The sequence below is a fragment of the Amborella trichopoda genome, chromosome 4, assembly GCF_054954075.1.
Source record: "Amborella trichopoda isolate Santa Cruz 75 chromosome 4, AtrichopodaSantaCruz75HAP2 v2.0, whole genome shotgun sequence".
Taxonomy (NCBI): domain Eukaryota; kingdom Viridiplantae; phylum Streptophyta; class Magnoliopsida; order Amborellales; family Amborellaceae; genus Amborella; species Amborella trichopoda.
This window is the reverse complement of record NC_142339.1, coordinates 51,629,395-51,653,264: the sequence shown is the minus strand read 5'-3', so window position 1 is coordinate 51,653,264 and position 23,870 is coordinate 51,629,395. Positions and strand designations below refer to the sequence as shown.

Sequence of the window (23,870 nt, the reverse complement as noted above, 5' to 3'; positions counted from 1 at the left end):
TCTCTTCAGAGAAACTGAGACTCCTCACAAAAAATAATGAAGCTTACAAGTCGAGCCTTAGTGCCTCTCACTGATATCATTGCGAATTACAATGGATAAGAAGTCAAAATTGCTCATACTTTTAACTACTCTATTTATAAAGCAGACCCTAAATCTTGATACAATTTTAGTTGTTAAACAAAAAGAAAGGAAAACCAGGCACAAAACAAGAACTCTACCCAAGACATATTCACTTTGTATAAGAAAAAAACACAATAATATTTAGGAAATATATCTAAGGACTTTAGAATTGGCATTTAATATAACATATTAGAGAACCGGAATTCATGTAGCCGACCCCAATTAATCGAAAAAATGTTAAAATAATGATGATGATGATGATTTAAGGACTCAAGAGTGTTTTTAGCAAATCTGGCAAGCAAAATTGGTAGAGCCAGTATTACATGTATAGATTTTTTTGAGAAGCTCATGAAAGGTGAAGCCAATTCATTTTGAAGGAGGTCAGATCCAAGAACTATGGTATGGACGAGAGAGGCAACCTTGTAAAAAAACTCATGCCTTCTCCTGGCTTGCTATTCTTGGCAAAATCCTGCGTTGACAACCTCATGCACAAAGGGATGCCATTGACTAACATACGCATACTAGGCAAGCATGATGAAGAATTTTGTTAATGCATATCTTTTTGCACTACTATTTTGCACACAGTGTTTGGTCTTGTGCTGGGTCTCTAGTCCTATAGCAGATTATGCCCAACTCAGATGCACTCTCTGCTTAATGGAATAATTCGCCGCCGCTCTCGAAATGGAGATATTTTCTTTGGAGAATCTCACTCCCAGCCACCCTTTCCCATCTCATTCTAGGGAGAAATTAAGTGGGCTTTTTAGATATGTTCAGACCGAGCTCTCTTCCTTTACATGTTAAAACAACAAATAGTTTTTGGGGCTAAGCCCACAAATAAGTTCTCAAGTTCTGCTATTGTAAATTCTCAAGTACAACTCAAGGAAATTTCTTGGTCACACATCTCAGGCAGTGAACGACTTACTAGGTGGTGTCCTCCACATCAAGGTTGCTTGAACACAAATTCGATGTTAGTGCCAGAGGAACCTTGGATTGGCAAGGATATCAGACCTCCTCGAGGACTGCAATAGGCACATCCTCTGTTACTGCTCAGGTCCACTCATGAATTGCAACTTGGATGAGGTGGAAGTCCACTTTCACGTATAAGGCATGAGACTCCTGCACGGCTCACAACATCAACTCGTTATCGAGGGTAACTCCTAGAACAGAGTTTAGTGGAGCTTCGACATAAAGTTTTTGATGAAATCTGAGATAAGCTTGCAGTGCTAGAGGCAAAAGTGAAGCGATTGTTCAGGCGAAGTGATCAATATGGAGGAAGATACACTAGCCACAATGATACTCTTACTATAACTAATTTTCATTTCTTATAGAGTCTACTCTATATAGACTCAAATTTTGTATATGTAAATGTATGGGTATCAAATTGAACTCTATATAGAGGCCAACATGGAGGTAGATCTACTAACCAAAAAAGGAGTGCGTAGTGCTATTCTTATATTAACTAATCTTGGTTTTAGCAGGTCTAATATAAGTAAACTCAATTTTTGTATATGATATATATATATATATAGATATATATGAGAAATTATTCTATAGGACCCTCTCCCACTCATATGTGTAGGATCCATGAACGATCACCATTAAAGTTGGTACGGATCTTTAAAAAAGTCAAGTCCCACATATATGTGATAACTTTTCTAGAGATGCATGCCAACTTTAATGGTGATCATTTAGGGTCCTACACACAGAGGAGGGTCCTATAGGATCATTACTATATATATGGGAAATTGTAGCGTAGGGCAATGGGCCTACAGCTACATATAAGCTCAACGGTCCAAATTTAATCTAAGCCAATCTGACGGACACGACCTCATTTTATATTTTTACTTGAATTTATTTTCCACAAATTCAAATCACGTAAAATTTGAGACATCTATTATTATCATCAAGGAGCACCTACTAAAAAAACTGCAAGACATAAATTGATCAAAATACCCATGAAAGTTTTGGGGGTATTTTGTTCAATTTATTTAATACAAACTATTTTTTTTATATTTTTATTGGATTTTCCTATTTTTATAGAACACACGTCCAAATTTTCAAATGATTTGAAATTATATAAAAAATATTAAAATTATAGCGTAGACCAGTAGGCCTACAACTACACATGAGCCCAACGGCCCAGATTGAATCTGGGCCGATCTAATGATCATGATTTAAAAATAGAAGAGTCCAATAAAATATCAAAAAATATTTCGTAAGAAATAAATTGACCAAAATACCCCCATAATTTTTTAGGGTATTTTGGTCAATTTATATATTGTAAAATATTTTTATTAGGTGCTTCTTGATGAGAAAAATAGTCGTCTAAATTTTCACTTGATTTAAATTTGTAAAAAAAATTTCAAATTAAAATACGAAATGAAATCGTGTCTGTCGGGCTCATATGTAGCTATAGGCTCACTGGTCTATGCTAACATTTCCCATATATATATAGAGCAATGATATCACGCAACTGTTGTATAATAATATGATGCAATAACGTTAAAAAACCATCTCTATGGCTATTTGTTTGATCCAAAATTTGAAAGATACACTCTTTTCATTCTAATGAACAATCACAAAAAAAGAAAAAATTGAAAACACAACCTAGAAAGTATTTTTTTAGCCCAGTTAACATAGGCCATTCATTTTGGTGAGATGATAAAATCTAGGCCTTAGAAGAATTTTTTAATTTCTAATTTTTTTGGATGCCTTTATTATCATTAGATGAACATTGTTGAAAAGAAAAAAATGATTTTGAGCTTATAAAGGCTAAGATCTTGAAATTCACAAAATGAATGGTCTAGATTCGTGTTTGGAGGGGACTCATTTTGACCATATCTAAGCTTCAAATTGAACCCTTTTTTTTTGGGGATTGATTATTGAGATGAAGAGAGTGTGTGTACGAAATTTGAGGTTCTACAAATACCACAAACATGGTTTTCTAGAAGTGTTGTTACATTATACTATGATACAACAGATGCATTAGATCATTGCTTATATATATATATATATATATATATGAGTAATGATCCTATGAAACCTTCCTATACCCATGTATGTAGGATCTCAAATGATCGCTATTAACCATTCAATTTGGCACAAAACTCTAGAAAAATTATCACATGGGTATGACTTGAGTGAATGGTTTATTGATAGCTTTTCTAGAGATCTGTATCCAAATTTAATGGTTATCTTTTGGTATCCTAATCACATGGGTGTAGGAGGGTCTCGTAGTGTCATTATATATATGTAAGTAATGATCTTATGAAACCTTCCTATACCCATGTATGTAGGATCTCAAATGATCGCTATTAACCATTAAATTTGGCACAGATCTCTAAAAAAATTATCACATGGGTGTGACTTGGGTGAATGGGTTTATTGATAGCTTTCCAAGAGATCTGTATCCAAATTTAATGGTTATCTTTTGGTATCCTAATCACATGGGTGTAAGAGGGTCTCATAGTGTCATTTTATATATATATATATATATATATACACGCTATGATTGCTTCATAAATGGTATGATTTATTTTTAAAGCTTAACGTCTTTCTATTTTTATTTGTTTTTATGATTATGGATACATAATATTTGAGGTAGACATGATTAATTTGTAGATTTTTAGTGAGATTTACTTTCCCCTTAAGGAAAGTGGACTTAAGGAATTGGCTGTCAGGTTGGTAGGCTCCCACAACATAAATCATGGGTAACAACATCTTGATCTATTCACCTTTCCCCCAAAAAACAAAGAAAGAACCATTGTTGATAAAAAAAATAAGTTCCCAACTACTTTAAATTACTAGGCATATATTATCAAACTAACATCACTCACTTTTTCTTAGGGAAAATTGTGAATAAATCCTATTTTAAGATATATATTTTTAAAAAGAGTTGCCTATTTTATATTTAACACAAATGCCCTACTTTTTTCATTATTCTTCTAATCCCATTTTTAACCCCAATATTTGCGCTAAATGTCCCAACAGGGCTATTTAAGTGGAGGAGACTTTGAATGTCACCCACTCTAGTTATGTTGTTTTTGTAAGTGAGCCATTTCGGACATCCAATACACAAAAACCTGACTTCCACTTATTCTATTTTTTAGATTATGAGACTAGCCTAGATTTTGGGTATCCGAACATAATCAAGTGTGTGGGTTTGGATAACCAATATTCTAATTTGCTCATTTACCATTAGAAAGGGGTAAGTTCAGCTACCCAAAAATGGATATGCGAGGTTTGTATAGAGCCTAGGTTCTAAACCATCAAATTAGAGCCTATCTTCAAATATTGTCGAGAAATGTAGTTTTAATACTGGAAATCTTTGTGATAGCCTTAAAATATATTTTTATATTTATTTATAAAGTTTAAAGCTAAAAAATAGTGTCGACAGATCTATGAAAACTTGAAAATCTTGAAAATTGACGGTAAAAAAATGCATTACAAATTACACTATTTTCAAAACTTAAAATCTTTTTTTCTTTCATGTGCATGCATCTTGATGTTGAGATGATCAATATCAAGATCTTTGGGCATCAAAAGAACCTTTTCTAGTGAAATTTATTAGGTATTGATGTTGAGATGATCAATATCAAGATCTTTGGGCATCAAAAGAACCTTTTCTAGTGAAATTTATTAGGTAGGCTCAAATTTGACTGTTTAAAGCCTTGGCTCTACATAAACTTTTCCCAAAATCCATCTCCGACTTAAAAGAAAATATCTTTATATGAACATTTGTCGACTAAGTTAAAGATAATTTAGGAACAAAAATGTTGCAGAAGTTAAATATAATTTTTTTACCTTCCTACTACTGAACTTCAATATATATATATATATATAAATAAAGGTGTGGTTTGCATAAAGTTGCAACTTTAAACAATCCAATTGAAACTCACCTTTAAATTTTATCATAAATATACATTTTCCGTAAAAAATTATTAGATTGGCTTGAATTTCATCTCTAGTTATAAAATTTTAAACACATAAAAATCTTGAAAATGAACAATCCAATGTGTTGTAAAATACACTATTTCGTAGACTGAAAACCTTTTTTTTCTTTTCATTTTCATATAGACGTCGGGATAATTTTTTGAACATCCAAACAAACATTTATAATTTTATGACGTGCATCTTTAATTCTACATTTCCTTGTTTTTTTAAAGAGTTTTTTAATCCGTAAGTTCTCCTTTTTTAAAAAACATTATTTGCCTTTACCAACCACGCCTAAGAAGTTAAGACCAAGACGATATCACATTTACCTATGGGACTTTGTTCAGGATTAGGTACCGTACGAGTATTTGCTTGTCGAGGTTTCAGGGCAAGTCGGTGCCTTCGTAGAGAGAGAAATACCGGAAACGATGAGTGAGAATGGAAGGAAGCGGCCCAATGTTCTGGTTACTGGCACTCCAGGTACCGGAAAGACGACCACCTGCTCCCTTCTCTGTGATGCCACGGGTTTCAGGCACATAAACGTGGGAGAATTGGTCAAGCAAAAGAACTTGCATGATGGATGGGATGCAGAGTTTGAGTGCCATATCATCAATGAAGATCTGGTATCCTAGCCCTATCTCTCTATCCTTAAAAGAAAAAAAAAGAAAAAGAATTCGAGTTGCGGGCCTCTGTGAAATACTATTTTAGAATCTCTCTTGACCTCAATGGAAGAAAAATTTTGAGTTGCAGGTCTTTGTGATGTAGCTATTTACGGCCTCTCTCTCTCTCTCTCTTTCTCTCTCTCTCTTATCTATATATCTATTTTTTCAAGAAAAAAAAATCGAATTGACTGTTCTTGTTACTTATTTGGAATCTCATTTATCTATTGCTCTCTGCATATCTAGTTATTGAGAAAAGGGAATATTGGACAAGGAGCCTCTCTCTCTCTAATCCTTGACATATAAGAATAAATTTTGGATATCTATGAAGTACTATGTAAAATAATATGTTTTGCAGTTTCTGTGGTTGCTTTCTCGCTCCATAACTTTTTTTTAATGCATTGTCAATTGATGAGTGTTCATTTGACTTATTGTGATGCTTGGATACCTTCCTTGTTATTTGTATTGTTTGTTGATTGCTATGTTGGCCTTCGTTGATTTTTTAATTTTTAGGACAAAGGTTGACGTTTAAATCCTTTTAAATTGGAGGCGAATACTTATCCGCACTTGATTTTCATATTTCATTCATAATTCCAAGTGCTTGTTCTGGCGTTTAATAGTGAGGGATTGTGGAAGATATTAATTTGGATTCTGTTGGTTTCAAGAACTTGCCTTGGAGCGCATGAAGTTGGATATAATCGAGCTATGACTATGTCATTATGGTTATGAACCAAATCTTATGGTGCAAAAGCAGAAGATATGGTTAACCCAATATGTCATGCAAAGGATTAATTGATTTTTATTTATTTTTACTTATAGTTTCTTGATTAACAATGGACGTTGTTGCCTTAGTTCTGGTGCATCTGATGTAGATGTGATTTTACGGAGATTTGTTATTGTAGATGCCAAATATTCATCTTTTTTTACCTCAATAATGTAGAGGGAGCAGGAGTTGCTTTTATTATTTGGATGTATATGCCCTAATAAATCTATTTATGGGCCAAAGTTTGATGCTAATGTTCTTTTGGGTGTAATTAGTTGGCTGGGATGGATTCATATGGTCAAAGATCATATCTTTAAAAATATTTGTGTAGTAGATAATGATATTGGGAGTTCATACATCTATAGTCTTTGAGTGGCAAGATGTAGTGGAACATTGAAGTTGCAGTTCAAGTGAAGTTCAGGAGTGATATAGCCTATAAGGTGGACGCTGATGAAATGTTCCTTATGCTTGTTATTAGTAGATGATGATATTGGGAGTTCATACATCTAGAGTCTTTGAGTGGCAAGATGTAGTGGAACATTGAAATTGCAGTTCAAGTGAAGTTCAGGAGTGATATAGTGATGCAAATCGCAATCAAGATTTTTTCTTATTATTTTAGTTGCTTTGAAATATTATTTTTTATTAATATTTAGATGAGCAAGGGTTCACGTGTTGAAAGACCACATTTTGTGTTAAAGGACTTATCTTTAACGATAGGTAGTTTTTTTGGAAGACCACATTTTGTGTTGGAAGGCTTTTTATCTTTAAGTATAGGAAGTCTTGGGGGTATCTTGGAAAACATCATCTTTAAGATGGGAGGTAATAGATAAGTGCCGTACTATCTTTTGGTAGTTAGCTTTTTGCAAAGATATGGAAGGATTGAGATGAGGTACGTGCAAGTTAGAGAGAGAGTACTTTTTTTTATGGGTTTTTTTAGTTAGGTATTTTATTTTTTTATAGCCTATTTAAAGGGAGATGTCCCTTATTTGTGAAGGCAGAGATTGAAACTGAGTAAAATTTGGTCTTGTGAAGAGATCGTTTTTAGGGTGGATTCCCTTGCAGACCTAGAGAGAGGGTATATTCTCTCAACCTTTTCTTTTCTTATTGTTATTATTCCAGTTTTATTGTCTCCCTACATCAATTGGTATCAGAGCAAGTAAGATCCAGTTTTGTTTTTTTTGCAATGCCACCAAAAGCTAATCAAGCGAATCCTACTCCTGCTATGGACGATCACTGTGGACAAGATATAGAAAATTTGACTAAAGCTCTAGAAGATGTTCGAATTGAAGTACGTGAAATGAATCAGGGGATGCAACGGTTTGATTAGAGGTTGCAACGGTTGGAGAACATTGTTATTCATGAAGAAGTGCTCGCAGCCATATTGATCTTGCACAAGTAGTCCCACGACAAACCCAGGGTTTTGATTTCGAGTGTAACGAAGAAATTTACAGGCTAGTTCCGTGTTCTATAGAGCGACCATGAGATTTTGGTATTAAAGTTGATCTCATGGAATTTCATGGTAAGTTCCACATTGAAGCTTTTATTGATTGGTTAAGTGCAGTTGAGAATTATTTTGAATGGAGTAAATTGCCAGAGGAACGTAAGGTTAAACTTGTTGCTACCAAGCTCTGCGGGTATGCTATAGCTTGGTGGGAGCAAGTTCAACAATCCCGACTTCGTAGTGGGAAAGAAAAAATTACTCATTGGCAAAAAATGAAAAAGAAATTGAAAGAAAATTTTCATCATGTGGATCATGAGCAAATTTTGTTTCAAGAATTTCAAAATCTTTGACAATGAAAAAAAAGTGAAAGATTATACTGGGGAGTTTTATCGATTAGTTGCTTGAAATAACCTCCAAGAGACAGAAGGACAAAAGGTTGCTCGATATGTAAATGACCTTCAACCTACCATTAGGGATGATGTTTTTCTACATCGACCATGGACTTTAAGTGAAACTTGAAAAGTGAAACTTTTCAACTTGCTTTACGACTAGAAACTAAATACCAAGGGAGCCACTATAAGCGATTTTACACCCAGATGGAGGTTTCGCGTCAACCAAAATTTAATGAAGAAAAAAAAGGATACTGCAAAGGTATAGGTGTTATCAATGCAACAAACTACGACATCGTGCGTATGAATGCCCAAAAAAGAAGATGGAGGTACACTTGGCTAAGGAAGATGATGAAGTTCCAAAAGGAGATCAAGTTCAAGAAATAGTCCTGCATGGTGATGAAGGAGATCCACTTTGAATCAAGCTCGAGGTCGAGCGTCTCCCAACCTCGGGAGAATGATGTAAATCGCAATCAAGGTTTTTTATTATTATTTTAGTTGCTTAGAAATATTATTTTTATTAATATTTAGATGAGCAAGGGTCCACGTGTTGAAAGACGACATTTTGTGTTAAAGGGCTTATCTTTAATGATAGGTAGTTGTTTTGGAAGACCACATTTTGTGTTGGAAGGCTTTATCTTTAAGTATAGGAAGTCTTGGCGATACGTAGGGGTATCTTAGGAAACATCATTTTTAAGATGGGAGGGAATAGATAAGTACCGTACTATCTTTTGGTAGTTAGATATGGAAGGATTGAGATGAGGTATGTGCAAGTTAGAGAGAGAGTAACTTTTTTTCTGGGTTTTTTTTTTTTTAATTAGTTATTTGTTTATTTTTTTCATAGGCTATTTAAAGGGAGTTGTCCCTTTGTAAAGGCAGAGATTAAAATTGAGTAAAACTTGGTCTTGTGAAGAGATCGATTTTGGGGTGCATTCCTTTGCAGACCTTGAGAGAGAGTATATTCTCTCAACCTTTTCTTTTTTTATTGTTATTATTCCGGTTTTATTTCCTCTCTGCATCAAATAGCCTATAAGGTGGACGCTGATGAAATATTCCTTATGCTTATTATGAGGTGCTTATGTCCATTGTTTGAATTAGCTACTAAACAAATATTGAAATGGTGCTGATTTTGGCTATATATGTTCTGATACTTATATGGGAATATTTAAAATTCAAGAAATATTTTGGCTCTTAGAGTAATTGTAACGGTGTACAAGGCATACCACACTGCTATTAAGTGTTAAGCCCCTCATTGGGATGGAAATTTACTTCAATAACAAAGAAAAGAAGCATGTACTTTTGTTTCAGTTTTTTGATAGATTTCAAGCTGCAGCCCACAAATAGTCGTAGCATTGTGATTTGGCTCATATTCATACAATGTGTATATCGGCTATTCAGTGGTGTACTAGCCTTACTTCACCGCTATTGAGCTTCACGTTGGGCTAGACATTTTAAACTAGAGAAGCTTGATCTTGATTCTTAGATTTTGTAATAGTTTTCAAGCCACATAGACAACTATAATCTTGCATCACATTGGCAAACTGTGGTTCGTGGGAGTTAGAGAGGGTGTGAGACGTCTGAAAATTGCAGCTACATAGTGGCACCAATCATTTGTTGATATATCTTTCTAACGACAAATGGTTTTGAACCAAAATTTTGTGCATATCAACTAGAATCGGTTTACTTCCAATATTCAAAATTTCACTGAAATCCAATGTACGATAGTCAAGAACCAGCTCATACAAGTTCTCTGTCAGTCTGTTTTCTGCAGCCTGCAAAAATCAAATAGTACAGAGTGAGAAACCGGGCACTTTGTGTCATTGGACAGTCCCGGAAACCTTCTAGGATCTCAGGCCAACACAGAGGGAGGTTCAAGGTAGAGCCTATCTGGATTTAAGGTCAATGCTTCCTCTCTATCTGGTGGTTAATCAAGTATGGTGAATGGGAGTTTTTGGAGCATACCCCAAGATATGACTTTCCTTGGCTGGAACCTTAAGCTCATAAAGTGGGTTCACCATGCCACTATGTAACTTCTAGGAAGTCCCTTGTCCTTCCATGTCGATGCTGGAGGCAAGAGACGTGGTCCACCTTGTTCCACCCAAGAGACATGTGACTTCTACCTTGTTTCATGCAAGTGACTACCGGCCAGCATATCCTGCCTCTAATCATACTAGTAATGATTGACCTTCTTTCCCAATGGTATAACCGGTTCTAGACCAGCCAACGTTGTCAGAGATCTTCTCTTCTTTTGAGATCTGAAAGGTCAAGCCCCTCAAGTACTTTCAATAGAAATTGATCCTACTTGCTGATTGAATGAAGTAGTTTTCTTACAGATGTAAGCCTCTCACAGCAGTAAGAACATCTTACAGCAATAAGGTGTTCTTATAGCAGTAAAGTGTTCTCACTGTAGTAAGGTTTTCGCACAATAGTAAAGTTTTCTCACTGCAATAAGTTTTCTCACGTTGGTAAAGTATTCTCGCATTTAGTCTCTTTCGAGGATCTCTATCAGTTGTAGCCTTGTAGGACATAAGGTAGGTGCTATCTGATCGTTTCATAATTGCTCGTGAAACTAAGTCAGATTGAAAACTGTATTTTTACATGAGGAAAATGGGTGTGCTTTTAATTGATTGGGGGTGGCAACAGCCGGGCCTGGGCCAGGCGACCCTGCCCATTGCCACCCCTAATTGATCTCAGATCTCGGACATCTGAACTTTCACCCAGGGGTTGCATGTATCTTGTTTTCAACGAAGGCATCTTGAGAGCTTTCCCAATGCCACTTTTCAGGCTACCCTAACAGTTAAGGTCAAAAGACCATCCTCCCCTTGGCTATGTTTATTGCCTTTTTATGTTCAAAGCCATGAGGACGTTCGGTCCTTTCCCTAGACAAGGCAAGTCATTAATGAATATCCATCCTTTTACTATTGGCTGGAAATGAGTTTTACGGAGCCACCTGGCATGAGCCTGATTACATGTGTGTCTAGTCATGTAGGGCCCTGGCTATTCCTTGGAATATACCAACACAAGCTACTTTGGGATACCACTTGTTAATTTGATAATGATTGCTTATCAAACCATAGCCTTGTGTCCCAATTTATTGATGCTTATCACCATCCTAACCACTGGGCTGTGCATGTGTTTACTTCTTATTACCACATGAATGGATAGTTTGAACCTTTTTCTTCTTCCTTTTGAATGACGATGTGGTTTTGTTGTCACTCTTATTTTGTATCTACAAATATTTAAGACTTCACCAAAATGTTGGGGGTTTAGTACTGCGTTGGTCTACTGATTGCAAAATCTAGGATAAATTTTTTATGAAGTATAAAGAATGCTTGAACTAGGTAGATGTTTGGTAGGGTGTATGCTGATTTTTGTTGGTTTTATAAACTACTAACGTGTTTTGTTTGTTTATCGAGAAAATGTCTTGTTGGTTTGTTTTGTTTTTTGGAATAACCAAAAACATCTTTTTGTTCTGTTAGTTGATTGAATAAATAGATCCAGTTTTGTTTTCCAGAGTCAGTTCTACTCATACTCAATTCTTTAGAGCACAACTCACATTTTGGGCACTTATTTTATTACTAAATCTAATGAAAAAAAATTATTAATGAAAAAATAGTTTAATAATTTATTCATTGAACTATTCCGGTGTTAACACAAAGTTAAAACTTTGGAGAGATGCTCTCGAATCCAAAGGTTTTAAAATTAGTCGGACTAAGACAGAGTATATAGTAATAATAGGAGTAGAGACAAGGAAGTAGTCAAGATTGACTGTCAGGAAGTACAAAAAAGACTGCACTTTCGATATTTTGGGTCAATAATTCAAGAAAATGGAGAGATTGAGGAAGATGTCGCACACAAAATTAGAGTTGGGTGGGCGAAGTGGAGATGTGCAATTGGAATTTTATGTGATCGCCGCATGCTAATAAGGCTGAAGGGCAAGTTCTATAGGACAACAGTGAGACCAGCTTTGCTTTATGGGGTGGAATGTTGGGCGGACAAAAACAATATACTTGTAGAATGACTGTAGCGGAGTTGAGGATGTTGAGATGGATGAGTGGCAAGACAAGAAGGGATAGAATTTGAAATGAATCTATTCGAGAGAATTTAGGGATGGCACCAATAGGCAATAAAATGAGGCAGAGTAGACTTAGGTGGCTGGTCATGTGTGGTGCTGACTAAGTACAACACTGGTTAGGAGGTGTGAGTTAGTTCAAGTGGAAGGACTGAAAATGGCAAGGGGTAGGCCTAAAAGGAAGTGGTTGTTCAAAAAGATATGGGGACTTATGGCCTCACTGAGGATATGGCCTTTAATAGAGCAGAATTGAGAATCATGAAATTACTAAAAAAAAATGGAGAACCAAGATTCATGTAGCCGACTCCAATTAATTGGGAAAAAGCTAAAATGATGATGACGATTCATTTAACTATTCGTTGTATGTCATGTGGCTTCCCTTTAAAATACTATAGGGAAAATGGGAGATATATTTATATTCTTTTTCTTTTTCATGTATAATTATGAATGAGTGAGTGGAAGTGTTGTGTTTTCTCCTTCACAAGTTACAGTTATACGAAGGTTTAACATTCTAACCTAATTTACTTTATGACAAACTGAGTTAGATATTAGGTTCTACATAAGTAGATGCATCAAATACAAAGTTTTAACATGCGGCCGCATCAGGCGTTATGCGCTGCCCAGCACATCACACATGACTGCATATGCGGTTTGGAGAGATGCACCCGCATATTTGCCGCGCCTCTCCGCATCATAGCTGCATCCTGCGTCAACTGCATCATACCGTATATGCGGTCCACCATTTTTTTCTAAACTGAACCCCTCGGGCAGGAGTAATAAGGTTGTTTTGACCCCCGAAAATGGGGGGAAAGGGTTTTTGGGGGTATTAAACCCCCAAACAACATTTTCAGCCACATCCGTGGCGTTTATTGGATCAATTGAAATAAAAAAAAAAAATTGGCGAAAATTTTATTTTTGTAAAGTTCTTTGATTTGTGTATTGGTCAATGCTTGGTTGTTGATTTGTATCTTTTGGATGTTGATTTGAGGAAGTTTAGGCGAACTTGTGACGACAAATCGAGGGTTTCAAGGGCCGTGAAGAAATCAATACTTGCTTCAAGTAACCGGTAACTTTTTTTTCCTACTACAATAATACTTTTTTTGGGGCAATGTCTTCTTCCAATCTTCTAGGAATAAGGATCCGGCTTATAAATATGGCAAACTTAAAAATCCAAAAGATCGAAATTGTGTGATTTGTATGCTTTGTGGAAATACTTATATGGGGGGTATTTTTTCGTCAAAAAGAACGCTTAACTAGTATTTTTGGGAATGTAAGAGCATGCCCACAAGCTATCGAAGAGATAAATAGGGGGATTAGAGAAATACATGGATAGCTTGAAAAAAAAAAAAAGAGAGAAAAAAAAGAAAAGAAAAGAATTACGTGATGATATGCAATTATTTGATGATGATGATGATATATCAGAAGTTGTAATGAAGCAAAAGGGTACTCCAATGTCAAGAGAGTGGGTTATGAATATTGGTGGTAGTGTTGGAAAAAAAAACACCTCTCTCTAAGGGGCCAATGGATGTTTTTTTCACCCCCTAGCCCTAAAATTGTGGTTCAAGAGAGGAGGAAAAAAAAAAACAAACCACAATTGAAAATTGATACAAGAAAGAAGAGAGGAAGTCGGTATGTATTTACATTGTAAAGTGGTTTTACATTATATTCTTTTTAATGCTAAAACTCTCGATAGTTTTGCATGTATGGTCCATGCAATTGGGAAATTTGGCCCTGGACTTATTCCTCCTTCACTATATGCGATTAGGGAGCCCTTATTGAAGAATGTTGTGTTTGATGGTAACAAAATTTTATTTCTCAAAGAGAAGGGTGGGAGAAGTATGGGGCCACTACTATGTGTGATGGTTGGTCCGATGGGAAGTCGAGGGCGTTAATTAATTTTTTGGTTAACTGTCCAACATGTACTTTTTTTGTTAAGTCTGTTGATGCATCAGACAAGTCACATGATGCTATATACTTATGTGGCTTGATGGATGAGATTGTAGAGTTTGTTGGAGAGAAAAGTGTGGTACATATTGTCACTGACAATGGTGCCAATTATGTTGCAGCTGGGCATTTTTGACTTTGAAGTGGTTTGGACTCCTTGCGCAGCTCATTGTGTTAATCTCATGCTTAAGGAAATGGGTACAACATATTTATTAAGTGGGGTGATTTCAAAATCTATGTTTAGTGTTGGATTTATTTACTATCACACCATGGTCCTTAGCATGATGAGGACTTTTACAAAGAAACGAGAATTAGTGAGACCGAGTATCACTAGATTTGCCACATCATTTCTCACTCTTCGAATCCTAGGCAAGCAAAATTGCCTTGAGGACCATGTTTGCTTTAGAGCAATGGAGTCAAAGTAAATGGTCAAAGCATTGGGATGGGAGAAAAGTTGAACAAATTATTCTGAACACATCTTTTTGGAATCAAATATTTCTTGCATTGGAGGTGGTTGGGCCTTTAGTGAAAGTGCTTCGACTGGTTGATGATAATGTGAAGCTCGCCATGGGCTACATACATGAGGCAATGACTAGGGCAAGATGATAGATAAATAATTGTTTTAAAGGATGGTGAAAATAATCGCAAGGCTATACCTGGAATTATTGATAGGAGCTGGGATACCCAGCTTCCCAAGCACCTCCATTCAGCCGGTTACTTTCTAAATTCATCTCTTCACTACAAGCACTAATTCATTGAGTTAGATTGTGTAATAAATGGTGGGTTCTTAGATGTGCTTGAGAGGTTGGTCCTTGACAAAGATATCCAATATGAGATCCAGAGCCAAGAATTGATTTAAGTTCAAGTTGGCCTTGGGAAACTTTGGGAAAGAGATTGCTACTTGAAACAGGGACACTACAGATCTAGGTAAAAAGTACCTTTACTTGTTTATGACTTTATGTTTAGTTTCATTTATAAAAATAATAAAATATTTATATAAAATCTAAATTATAAAATATTATACAGCTGCATGGTGGGCATTATGTGGAACCGACACACCAAATTTATGTCGTCTAACTAGTTGAGTGTTGAATCCCTCATGTAGCTCTTTTGGTTGCGAATGCAATTGGAGTGCATTTAAGCATGTAAGTCATTAATTCTTATTTCTTGGATTTCAATTTCAAATTTTATTTTTCTAAAATCTAATTTATCTAATTTCAATTTTTTACCACAACTCCATGCCAAAAAAAGAAATAGGTTGGAACAGAAGAAGTTGAATAATTTGGTTTATGTGTGGTATAAGGCTTAGGGGGAGGTATCAAAAGTGCATGGATCCCAACCCTATTCAATTGTATGAAGCTGATGGTGCTTGCACAAGTGAATGGACCACGGATCCGCGACTAGAGCGTGTGTTTGAGAGTGAGGATCATACTTGGCTTGATGTCGAGCTAGCCATAGGGGCTAATGAAGAAGAACGACTTAACACTAGAGCACAAAGGAGTAGAGTTGGGTCTAGTCGCACATCAGCTCCAGAGGTCGAGGAGAAGAAGGATGCTGACTCAGAGGAGACTGAGGAAGAAGATTACATGGAGGCCGCCGAGGATGATAATGATGATGAAGACTCTCAAGATGACTTCTCTAATTAGGATTTGAAAAATTGAAATTTAGAATCTCACTCTCAAGACTTGAGAAATGATGATGATTGTATTGACTCGTCTTGAGCTTGACTTTTGAACTCTTTCATCTTCATACACTTTTAGTTTGTTGCATTTTGTAACTTTAAAGTTTGTGGTTGCAACTTTGTGCTTATGGTTGTTGATCGTTGAATGTTTATAAAGCTAGTTTCAAGTTTCTAGTTTCTATCAGGGGATAATGGTTACAGAAGCTCTGACAATTGATACTGTTGGAGTTAATGAATAAATTAAATACCTATCATCCCACATAATACACTCCGTATTTTTTTTATGCTTTGACCTATTTTTTTAGATTTTTTAGAATTTTTAATATTTATTGACCGCATCGCCGCATCGGCTCTCCCAATGCATATGGCCGCTACCCGCATTTTAAAACATTGATCAAATATATGTTGCATACATCTTTGTGTTGTAAAGTGACACCATATAAGTAATAACTATATTAAAAGGATCTTGTGGAAGCACACTTGGTTATAAAATACGAACAAAGATAAATTTCAATTAAAAAGTGTATATTGTGCAGTTTACGAATCAAGAGTCGCAAATACCCATAAAATCTCTCGAAACATAAGACTAAATTGACTTAATCTCAGACTTCTGTAAACCCTAAAGGATAGGTTCTTAGCCGTAGGATATTTGAATTCTTAAGGAAGCATTTGTTGCTTAGGTAGGGTTGACAAGGAGATTTCTTACAAAGAAGTTAACATGGGGGAGGAAAGGATGGGTTGTTGTTGTCCTTTCCAGATTGAGGGGAGGGGCTCCACCAGGAGCCTATTGCAGGGTGGTATTTGAGCTGGTTGGATTTTGGTTACTTTCCATCTTGTATTTTTTTTTTTTTTACTTTTCTTTTGGTTCACTAGCTTGTGAAGTTTGAACTTAGTCACGGTTCCCCCATTTCAGGCTAGGTTTTGAAGAAGACTCTTAGCTATTGTGTGTGGCTTCAAGATGAAGATTCTTCGTCATTTTCACAAAGAAGACTCTTAGTTGTTGTGTGTGGCTTGTGGGGTAGAGTGTGCTTGGGGCTGGTGGCTGGCCTAGTTGGGAGTCTTGTAGTTCTGTGTAGCTGGCTATTTTTCCTCTATTGGTAAAGGCGCAAATGGAACGGAGTTCAACCATACCCATAATTTTTTTTTGTTAACGATTAAAATGAATGGAGTTCAACCGACATCATGTGAAACTCTCCACTTACCATTCAGATGCAGAGATAGCTTTCTTGAAGTTTCTTTCTACTAGGTGGGGAGTTTCTTCTACAGGAATGGTGGGTCAGCTCTATGTTTTGAAGGTTTAAGGGTGAAGGGAACTAGTATGCTGAACTCATCTTTAGAAAAGAACAAAGATAGGTTGAACTTACTGTGGCATATGGGGAAGTCATGTATCCATTAGTTTTCATTGGGGCCAACAAGATGGGAAAAGGGGAAAAGCAGGAACTAAAGATTTTAGTTTCCATTAGATGTATATATGTCGATGATCAACACAACCCAAGTCTTCATAATTCTAGTTCAATCTTTAGTGTCTAAGTCTCCATTTCTTTTTCTTCACAAACACGCAGGTCGCATGCTTTACCTGAAACAAAGACGATGTAAGAAAGGAACGAGTAAAGAAGCTTCCAACTGGAAAATTGTGAGTTTTGCCACACCTCTGTGCTAGTTTTTAGAGGTTCTCTCTTCACTAGTGTGTATTACAGGAAGAAGTGGGTTGTTTGTATAGTTCCTAGGCTTTGTTCAATGAAGTTCTGGTCTACTCCCATGGTATGAGAGTTTCCTGCCATATAGTTTGTAATTCTTCTTAGTTATCAACAATGTTTGCAAAACCGACCGGTTAGAACCGGAACTGGTTGGTTAGATCGCTACCGAGGGTGGCGACTCCGGTTACCGCCGGTTTTAGTGGTCTACTAAGCAATCGGTACTCTCCAAAAAATTTGGGTTAAAAAACCGACCGGTTAGGCCTTGAACCGGCGGTTTTTCCACAAAATCGGCCGGTTTTTGCTAACCGGACCGGTTAGCCTAAATAACGTAAATAACGGTAGGGTAGTAAATAACAACAGTTATTTTGAAATTGAGACCGTTATTTGTAGCAGGCATTCTGATCTGTTTTCATGCCTCTTTTGTTGTCCATTTTCGTGATTGTAAATCACTATCTATAATCCTATGAAACAAGAAATTTGGATTGAAACATCAAAAAAATAAGATTTTCTTGGATCTTTTAGGTTTTTGAAAATTTCCGCCATTCTTTCAATAATTTCTTCGATACCGAATGGTTCTTGAAGAATTTTGGTGGTTTTGATAGATAATTGAATTATTCATTAGATTTATGTATCAATTTGTTCAGAAAACCGAATGTTATTGGTTGATTTTGGCCCGAAATGCTGCTACTGCTCAAAGAACTTGTATTCGATCAAAAAACACAGAGTTTTTATTCTATTTATTGGTCGTTTTGTATAAAATTGAGTTGTATATTTTTATGATTAATGCTTGATCTCTCAAATAAAATTGGTATGTCTATTTATGATTGATTAAATGTTTTTATATGGATTTTTTCGTTGCATCATATCATGAATTTCCGCCTTTTTTGCAATTAAATTAAAAATATCAAATATTTTTGATCAAATTTGGTGCGTTTGAAAGATGATCAAAGCCTTTACATTGCATGTATGTTTATTTGTTCGATTGTTCAAACATTGAGGGTCGTTTCTTGCTCGAAATGTTGCTTGATTTTTGGGGTTTTTGGAAAATTGATTTTTCTAAAAAAAAAATATTTTGTTTGATAAAATTATGTTTTTTGATGAATATGGTAAGTGTTTTTTTATTTTGCTTAATAAAATTATTTTTAATAGAATTATGATTTTTTAATAAAATTACGTTTTTTGATGAATATGGGAAGTGTTTTTCTATTTTTCTTAATAAAATTATTCTTTTCGATAAAATTATTTTTTGATGAAATTGATTCTTCTTTTTGATAAGTGCATGATAATGTCGCTCAATGTTTTTTAGTTCTGTTGTTTTAAGTGCATGATATAGTTATATTTGTAATGATGGAAATGAGACATTTTGTTTTTTTAAGTACATGTAAAAATTTTGATTGCCTTATGTTCAATGAAACACTACACCATCGTCTTGTATGTGCTTGGTTCTTCTCTTTTTCCTTTTTTTTTTTCCCCATTTTCTATCAAGATTTTTGGAATGTTATAGAAATGGACTTTAAAAGATAGGCTGATTTCAAAAAAATCGGCCGACTAACTCGGGATCGGTCACTGGCCGATCTCGATCTAGCCCGATTCCAGAGAGAGAGAGAGAGTTTTACAAATGTGATCTTAATTTCAAATCATCCCTCACATTTTGAAAAATTGATTTTTTAAAAAAAAAATCATTTCTCTTAATAAAATTATGTTTTGTTATCAATATGGGAAGTTTTTTTCTATATTGCTTAATAAAATCGTCTTTTAATTAAAATTATGTTTTTTAATAAAAAATTATATTTTTTGATGAATATGGGAACTGTTTTTCTGTGTTGCTTAACAAATATATTATTTTTGATAAAATTATGGTTTTTAATAAAATTATGTTTTATGATGAATATGGGAAGTGGTTTTCCATTTTGCTTGGTAAAATTATTTTTTGATAAAATTATGGTATTTCAATAAAATTATGTTTTATGATAAATAAGGGAAGTGTTTTTCTATTTTGCTTAATAAAATTATTTTTTGATCAAATTATTTGTTCTACGGTTCTTATTTTTTGATAAAATCAATGCACAACACACTGATATGGTTATGGTAGATACATATAAAAACAGCTGTGCATTAATTTTTCGTTTTGTTGCATGTCATGAGATGTACTTTTTGTGAAGTATGCCTCATTTAACTTCTATCTAACTATATGGAATAGGTCCTTTCTATTTCTTGTCTTAATTAGTTGGTGTTTTTATTTGATTTAATAGTAATAAGCTACTTTTGTTATTTGCAAAAAAATACATAAACTTTCATTCCTAATGTGAGTGATTTTTGTTCAAAAGAAACTAGAAAGTTTTACAATGTAAGGTTTGGAATGAATATGTTAGTGCTTGGAAGAAGATGTTACATGACAAAAATATCTTCAAAAAATATCTTAAGATATTTTCATGTACAGGACCATAGTATTCAAATATTAATTTATAAAAAGCTGTTTCAATTTTTTTTTTGTAAGATAATTATATGTAATAAGATATTATACACTTAATCTAAGTATTTCCTTTTTTTATTTTATTTTTTGGGAGTTTTTTATCCATTTTTTTTTTAAAAAATTCTACTTGACCGGCTAGTCCGGTTAACGTCCCCGGTTAGTCCGGTTCCAGTTCAAACCGCTCCTAGCTCCATGTCCGGTTAACCATTCCGGTTCGATTTTGCGAACACTGGTTATCAATAAAAAGCAAGTTAAAAAATTATGATCTGATCTTACTACCCTGTGGGGATTTATTGTTTGTTGATTTGTTTTAATTTGTTCATAAGCATCGGTGCATGATGATGACCTTCAGTAGGTCCCCCATAGTAGTATCGGATTGTCTATGTGCACTTATGACTTGGGGAGCTCGATGCGAGGTGGTGCAGTAGTGGTTGTTTATTGCATTGTAGCGTAGCTTTTAGTTTTGTTAAAAAATATCTCATACTATATTGCTGGTGAGTTCTACTTGCATGGCTTTTTTGTTTTGAATGTTGTCTTTGTATGGAAATTCCAAATGAATACTTGCCTGCGCCTCTTCCCTCCTACCAGAGTTTCCTTCGGCATTCTGTTTAGGAAAAAGTTTATATAGAGCTGAGGCTCTAAATAATCAAATTAGAGCCCACCTCAAAAATTTCACTAGAAGAGGTTGGTTTTGTACCCAAATATTCTCAAAATGTCATCACGACATCAAGATGCATGGACATGAGAAAAAAATGGATTTCAAGTTTTGGAAATAGTGCATCTTGTAACGCATTTTTTGACCGTCAATTTTCAAGATTTTCAAGTTTTCATAGATCTGCTCGATCTACACCATTTTTGAAGGTTTAAATTTTATAATTATAGATGAAAATATATTTTAAGGCTATCACAAACATTTCTAGTATTGAAACCACATTTCTTGACACTATTTGAATGTGCGCTTTACTTAGATTGTATAGAGCCTCAGCTCTATACACACCGCACCCTTCTGTTTTATTGATTCTGTTCTATTTAGCAGTAGCAATTATTCTGATGTTGAATGCTTGATGTTTATTACTCTTTGCTATTGTGACTCTTAGTTTTATTCATGCATATTCCCAAGCCTTCCACGATTTCTAACAAATGGATATGTTTGGCCTGTAGTGACTTTAGAGACCTTAATGCTACAAGTCCTTCCTATAGATCCAGATCATCTATAGAAAAATGGTTTTGAAGAGACAATTGAATAGAAATCTCAACATTCATTTATCTCGCTTTAATATTTGTGCATCTCTGACTTTTGATTAATGCTCCATTTATCAAAATAGTATTCAGCGTTTTATACTATTGGCATTTGCATTTATATGAAAAGATTTTAATACAAAAAATAAAATATCCAAAAGAGAAATGATGTAAAAGTCATAAATGTTGTTTTTGGTTGGTTATATGCTTCATCTGTCACTTGAGCACATCTAGGATTATTACATGTTGGACTGGTATATTTTCTTTGCAGGTTTGTGATGAGCTTGAAGACATGATGGAGGAGGGGGGAAATGTTGTTGATCACCATGGCTGTGATTTCTTCCCTGAGCGTTGGTTTGATCGTGTGGTAGTCCTGCAAACTGACAATTCCATATTGTATGACCGTTTGACCAGCAGGTAAGAATGCAATTTTTTTGGCATTAGGAGGCGTGTAGTATATACCACTAGAATGACCACTGTCTGATGAAATGGATGGTGATGGAGAGTGAGTATATACTCTCACCTTCATCATTTCGTGTATGGTGATGATGACCCAATGGACTGGGGTTTCCAAATGGTGTACTTCCTGTTTGCAATATCAACGTTCCAGCTACTCATCTTGTTCGACCACTGTTGCATTAGACCTCAAAGGATCAAAATCATCAAAATATTTTCTTTGGGCCGTCCTTGGATTTAGACCCATGAAACCAATGTGATCGTGCTGAAAACTGATTTTTGATGCAAGCTGTTTGTCATATATGATATATCGTAGATGTATAAACATTTGTCAAAAAATATAAACGTTATAGGTTAAGATTAGTTATTAGTAAATCCCTTTTTGTCCTGAACACTACTTGAAAATTTGACCGCCCAACCGCCAAGGCGAAAAAATTCAAAAAATGCTTAAGCGCTGTCTGGGCGGGGTCATTATGCCCCCAGTTTTTGGGCTGCCACCTAGGCGCTACTTTCTGGACACCTGCCTAGGCGCCGCCCATTGACACTTTGTGGACGGGTGGAAAAAATACCTCGGTGAGGGTCAAAAATTTTATTTTTTTAGGCCCCCTCGCCCCCCCCCCCCCCCCCCCTTTTTTTTTTTTCAAAAACCACTCTTTTGTGATTTAATGAAAGATCGATAAATATTTTATTTTTTCAATTCTTCCCAAAACAAAGGCAATAGTTCGTGGGTGAATTTGGAGGTTCTAGTAGTTGATTTTGAGAACTTTTGGCGACCCAATAAACAAGGTTTGCACTGACATTGATTTGATTTTGATATTTTGAAAGTATTTTCATATTTGAAATATGATTTTGATTTTATTTTGTTATAATGTATTATGTTGTGAATCATGTGCATTTTCTTTACTTTTTTTTTCTCTTACGATATATTTACATATTTGTAGGTAAAAGATTGATTTTTTTCTCATTTGGACAGTGAAATTGAGCATATATCGTATTCTTTTATAAATAGTTGATTCTTTTTTTTGTACGATGTGTCATGTTTTGTTATTCTATTATTTTGTTTTTCTTTATTTAATAAATAATTGTTTATGTATTTATGTGAGATCTTAATGAATTGAGTCTTAATTCTTAAAGTGGAACTAAGATCTTATATATGCATTAAAGTCTTATTGTAAAGTAATATTAAGTCATTCTGTTTTAAAACTAACATTTTAATAATATCATATCACATATCTGAATTCATAAATTCTTAATTATATGATATCTTAACGAGTAAAGTCTTATTGTAAAATTGACATAGTAACATCTTGATCTTATATATTCATTTAAAACTCATATCAAAGGGGGCCACTTAGGCTGCCAGGCACCCAAAAAGCGTAGACCCTCGAATCCACATTTTTGATCATTGGTGCTGAAAAATCATTAACCTTTGCACCTTACTGTCCATCTCCTAGTCCTGTTATTGTGGGTGTTTACCCTTGTGACTTTGTCCTGACGACAATAATACAGAGGTTACATGGATCAGAAGCTTAAGAACAACATTGAATGTGAAATATTTCAAACACTGCTCGAGGAGGCGCATGAGAGTTATGCCGAGGACATCATTGTGGCATTAAAGAGTGATTCTGTGGAAGATCTCAGCAGGAACGTGTCTACCCTTGATGAATGGATAAAGAATTGGGTGCCGAGATCTAGAGCAAGATCATCCATTGGACTTGGAGGGGTATGAGTGACGGTAGTCACTCAAAATTCTGTAGATCTGATTTCTTATCCGGCGTAGCAATGGCATTATGGTTTGGTACGTTGGTGTTTGAGAAGAAATTAAACCATGTTTCAATGTCGAATATTTGCATTTGATGGGAGTTTTTTAGCGGTTAAATTTCCGTTAGTTTCAAAGTTTATGAATTTTTCTGGATGGTAATTGGGAATTTTATGGTTCATATTGAAAAATTCCGATCCATAAGCGATCTGGATACCACAACATCTCGTGATCCGGCCGGTCCC

General features: G+C 35.1%; 1 protein-coding gene and 1 long non-coding RNA gene across 2 annotated transcripts; both read left to right on the top strand.

Moving 5' to 3' along the window:
• Window positions 1-5,396: 5,396 nt before the first annotated feature.
• AAK6 (P-loop containing nucleoside triphosphate hydrolases superfamily protein) lies at window positions 5,397-23,847 on the top strand. Its single transcript, XM_011622789.2, has 3 exons — window positions 5,397-5,675; window positions 21,682-21,827; window positions 23,376-23,847. Exons 1-3 carry the CDS (start codon window positions 5,481-5,483, stop codon window positions 23,593-23,595), a joined length of 561 nt encoding a protein of 186 aa, XP_011621091.1. The 5' UTR covers window positions 5,397-5,480; the 3' UTR covers window positions 23,596-23,847.
• LOC148782574 (uncharacterized) lies at window positions 5,682-21,561 on the top strand. The gene is made up of 3 exons (XR_016054748.1): window positions 5,682-15,247; window positions 15,347-15,465; window positions 15,624-21,561. It is a non-coding gene; the product is annotated as an uncharacterized LOC148782574 (long non-coding RNA).
• Window positions 23,848-23,870: the final 23 nt, after the last annotated feature.

What these genes read in the sequence shown, in the direction of transcription:
- AAK6 (XM_011622789.2), top strand. Translation starts at nt 5,481, where the DNA reads ATGAGTGAGAATGGAAGGAAGCGGCCCAATGTTCTGGTTACTGGCACT. An exon ending in ATATCATCAATGAAGATCTG is followed by an intron (nt 5,676 to 21,681) that starts GTATCCTAGCCC and finishes TTTTCTTTGCAG; the next exon opens with GTTTGTGATGAGCTTGAAGA. An exon ending in TATGACCGTTTGACCAGCAG is followed by an intron (nt 21,828 to 23,375) that starts GTAAGAATGCAA and finishes ACAATAATACAG; the next exon opens with AGGTTACATGGATCAGAAGC.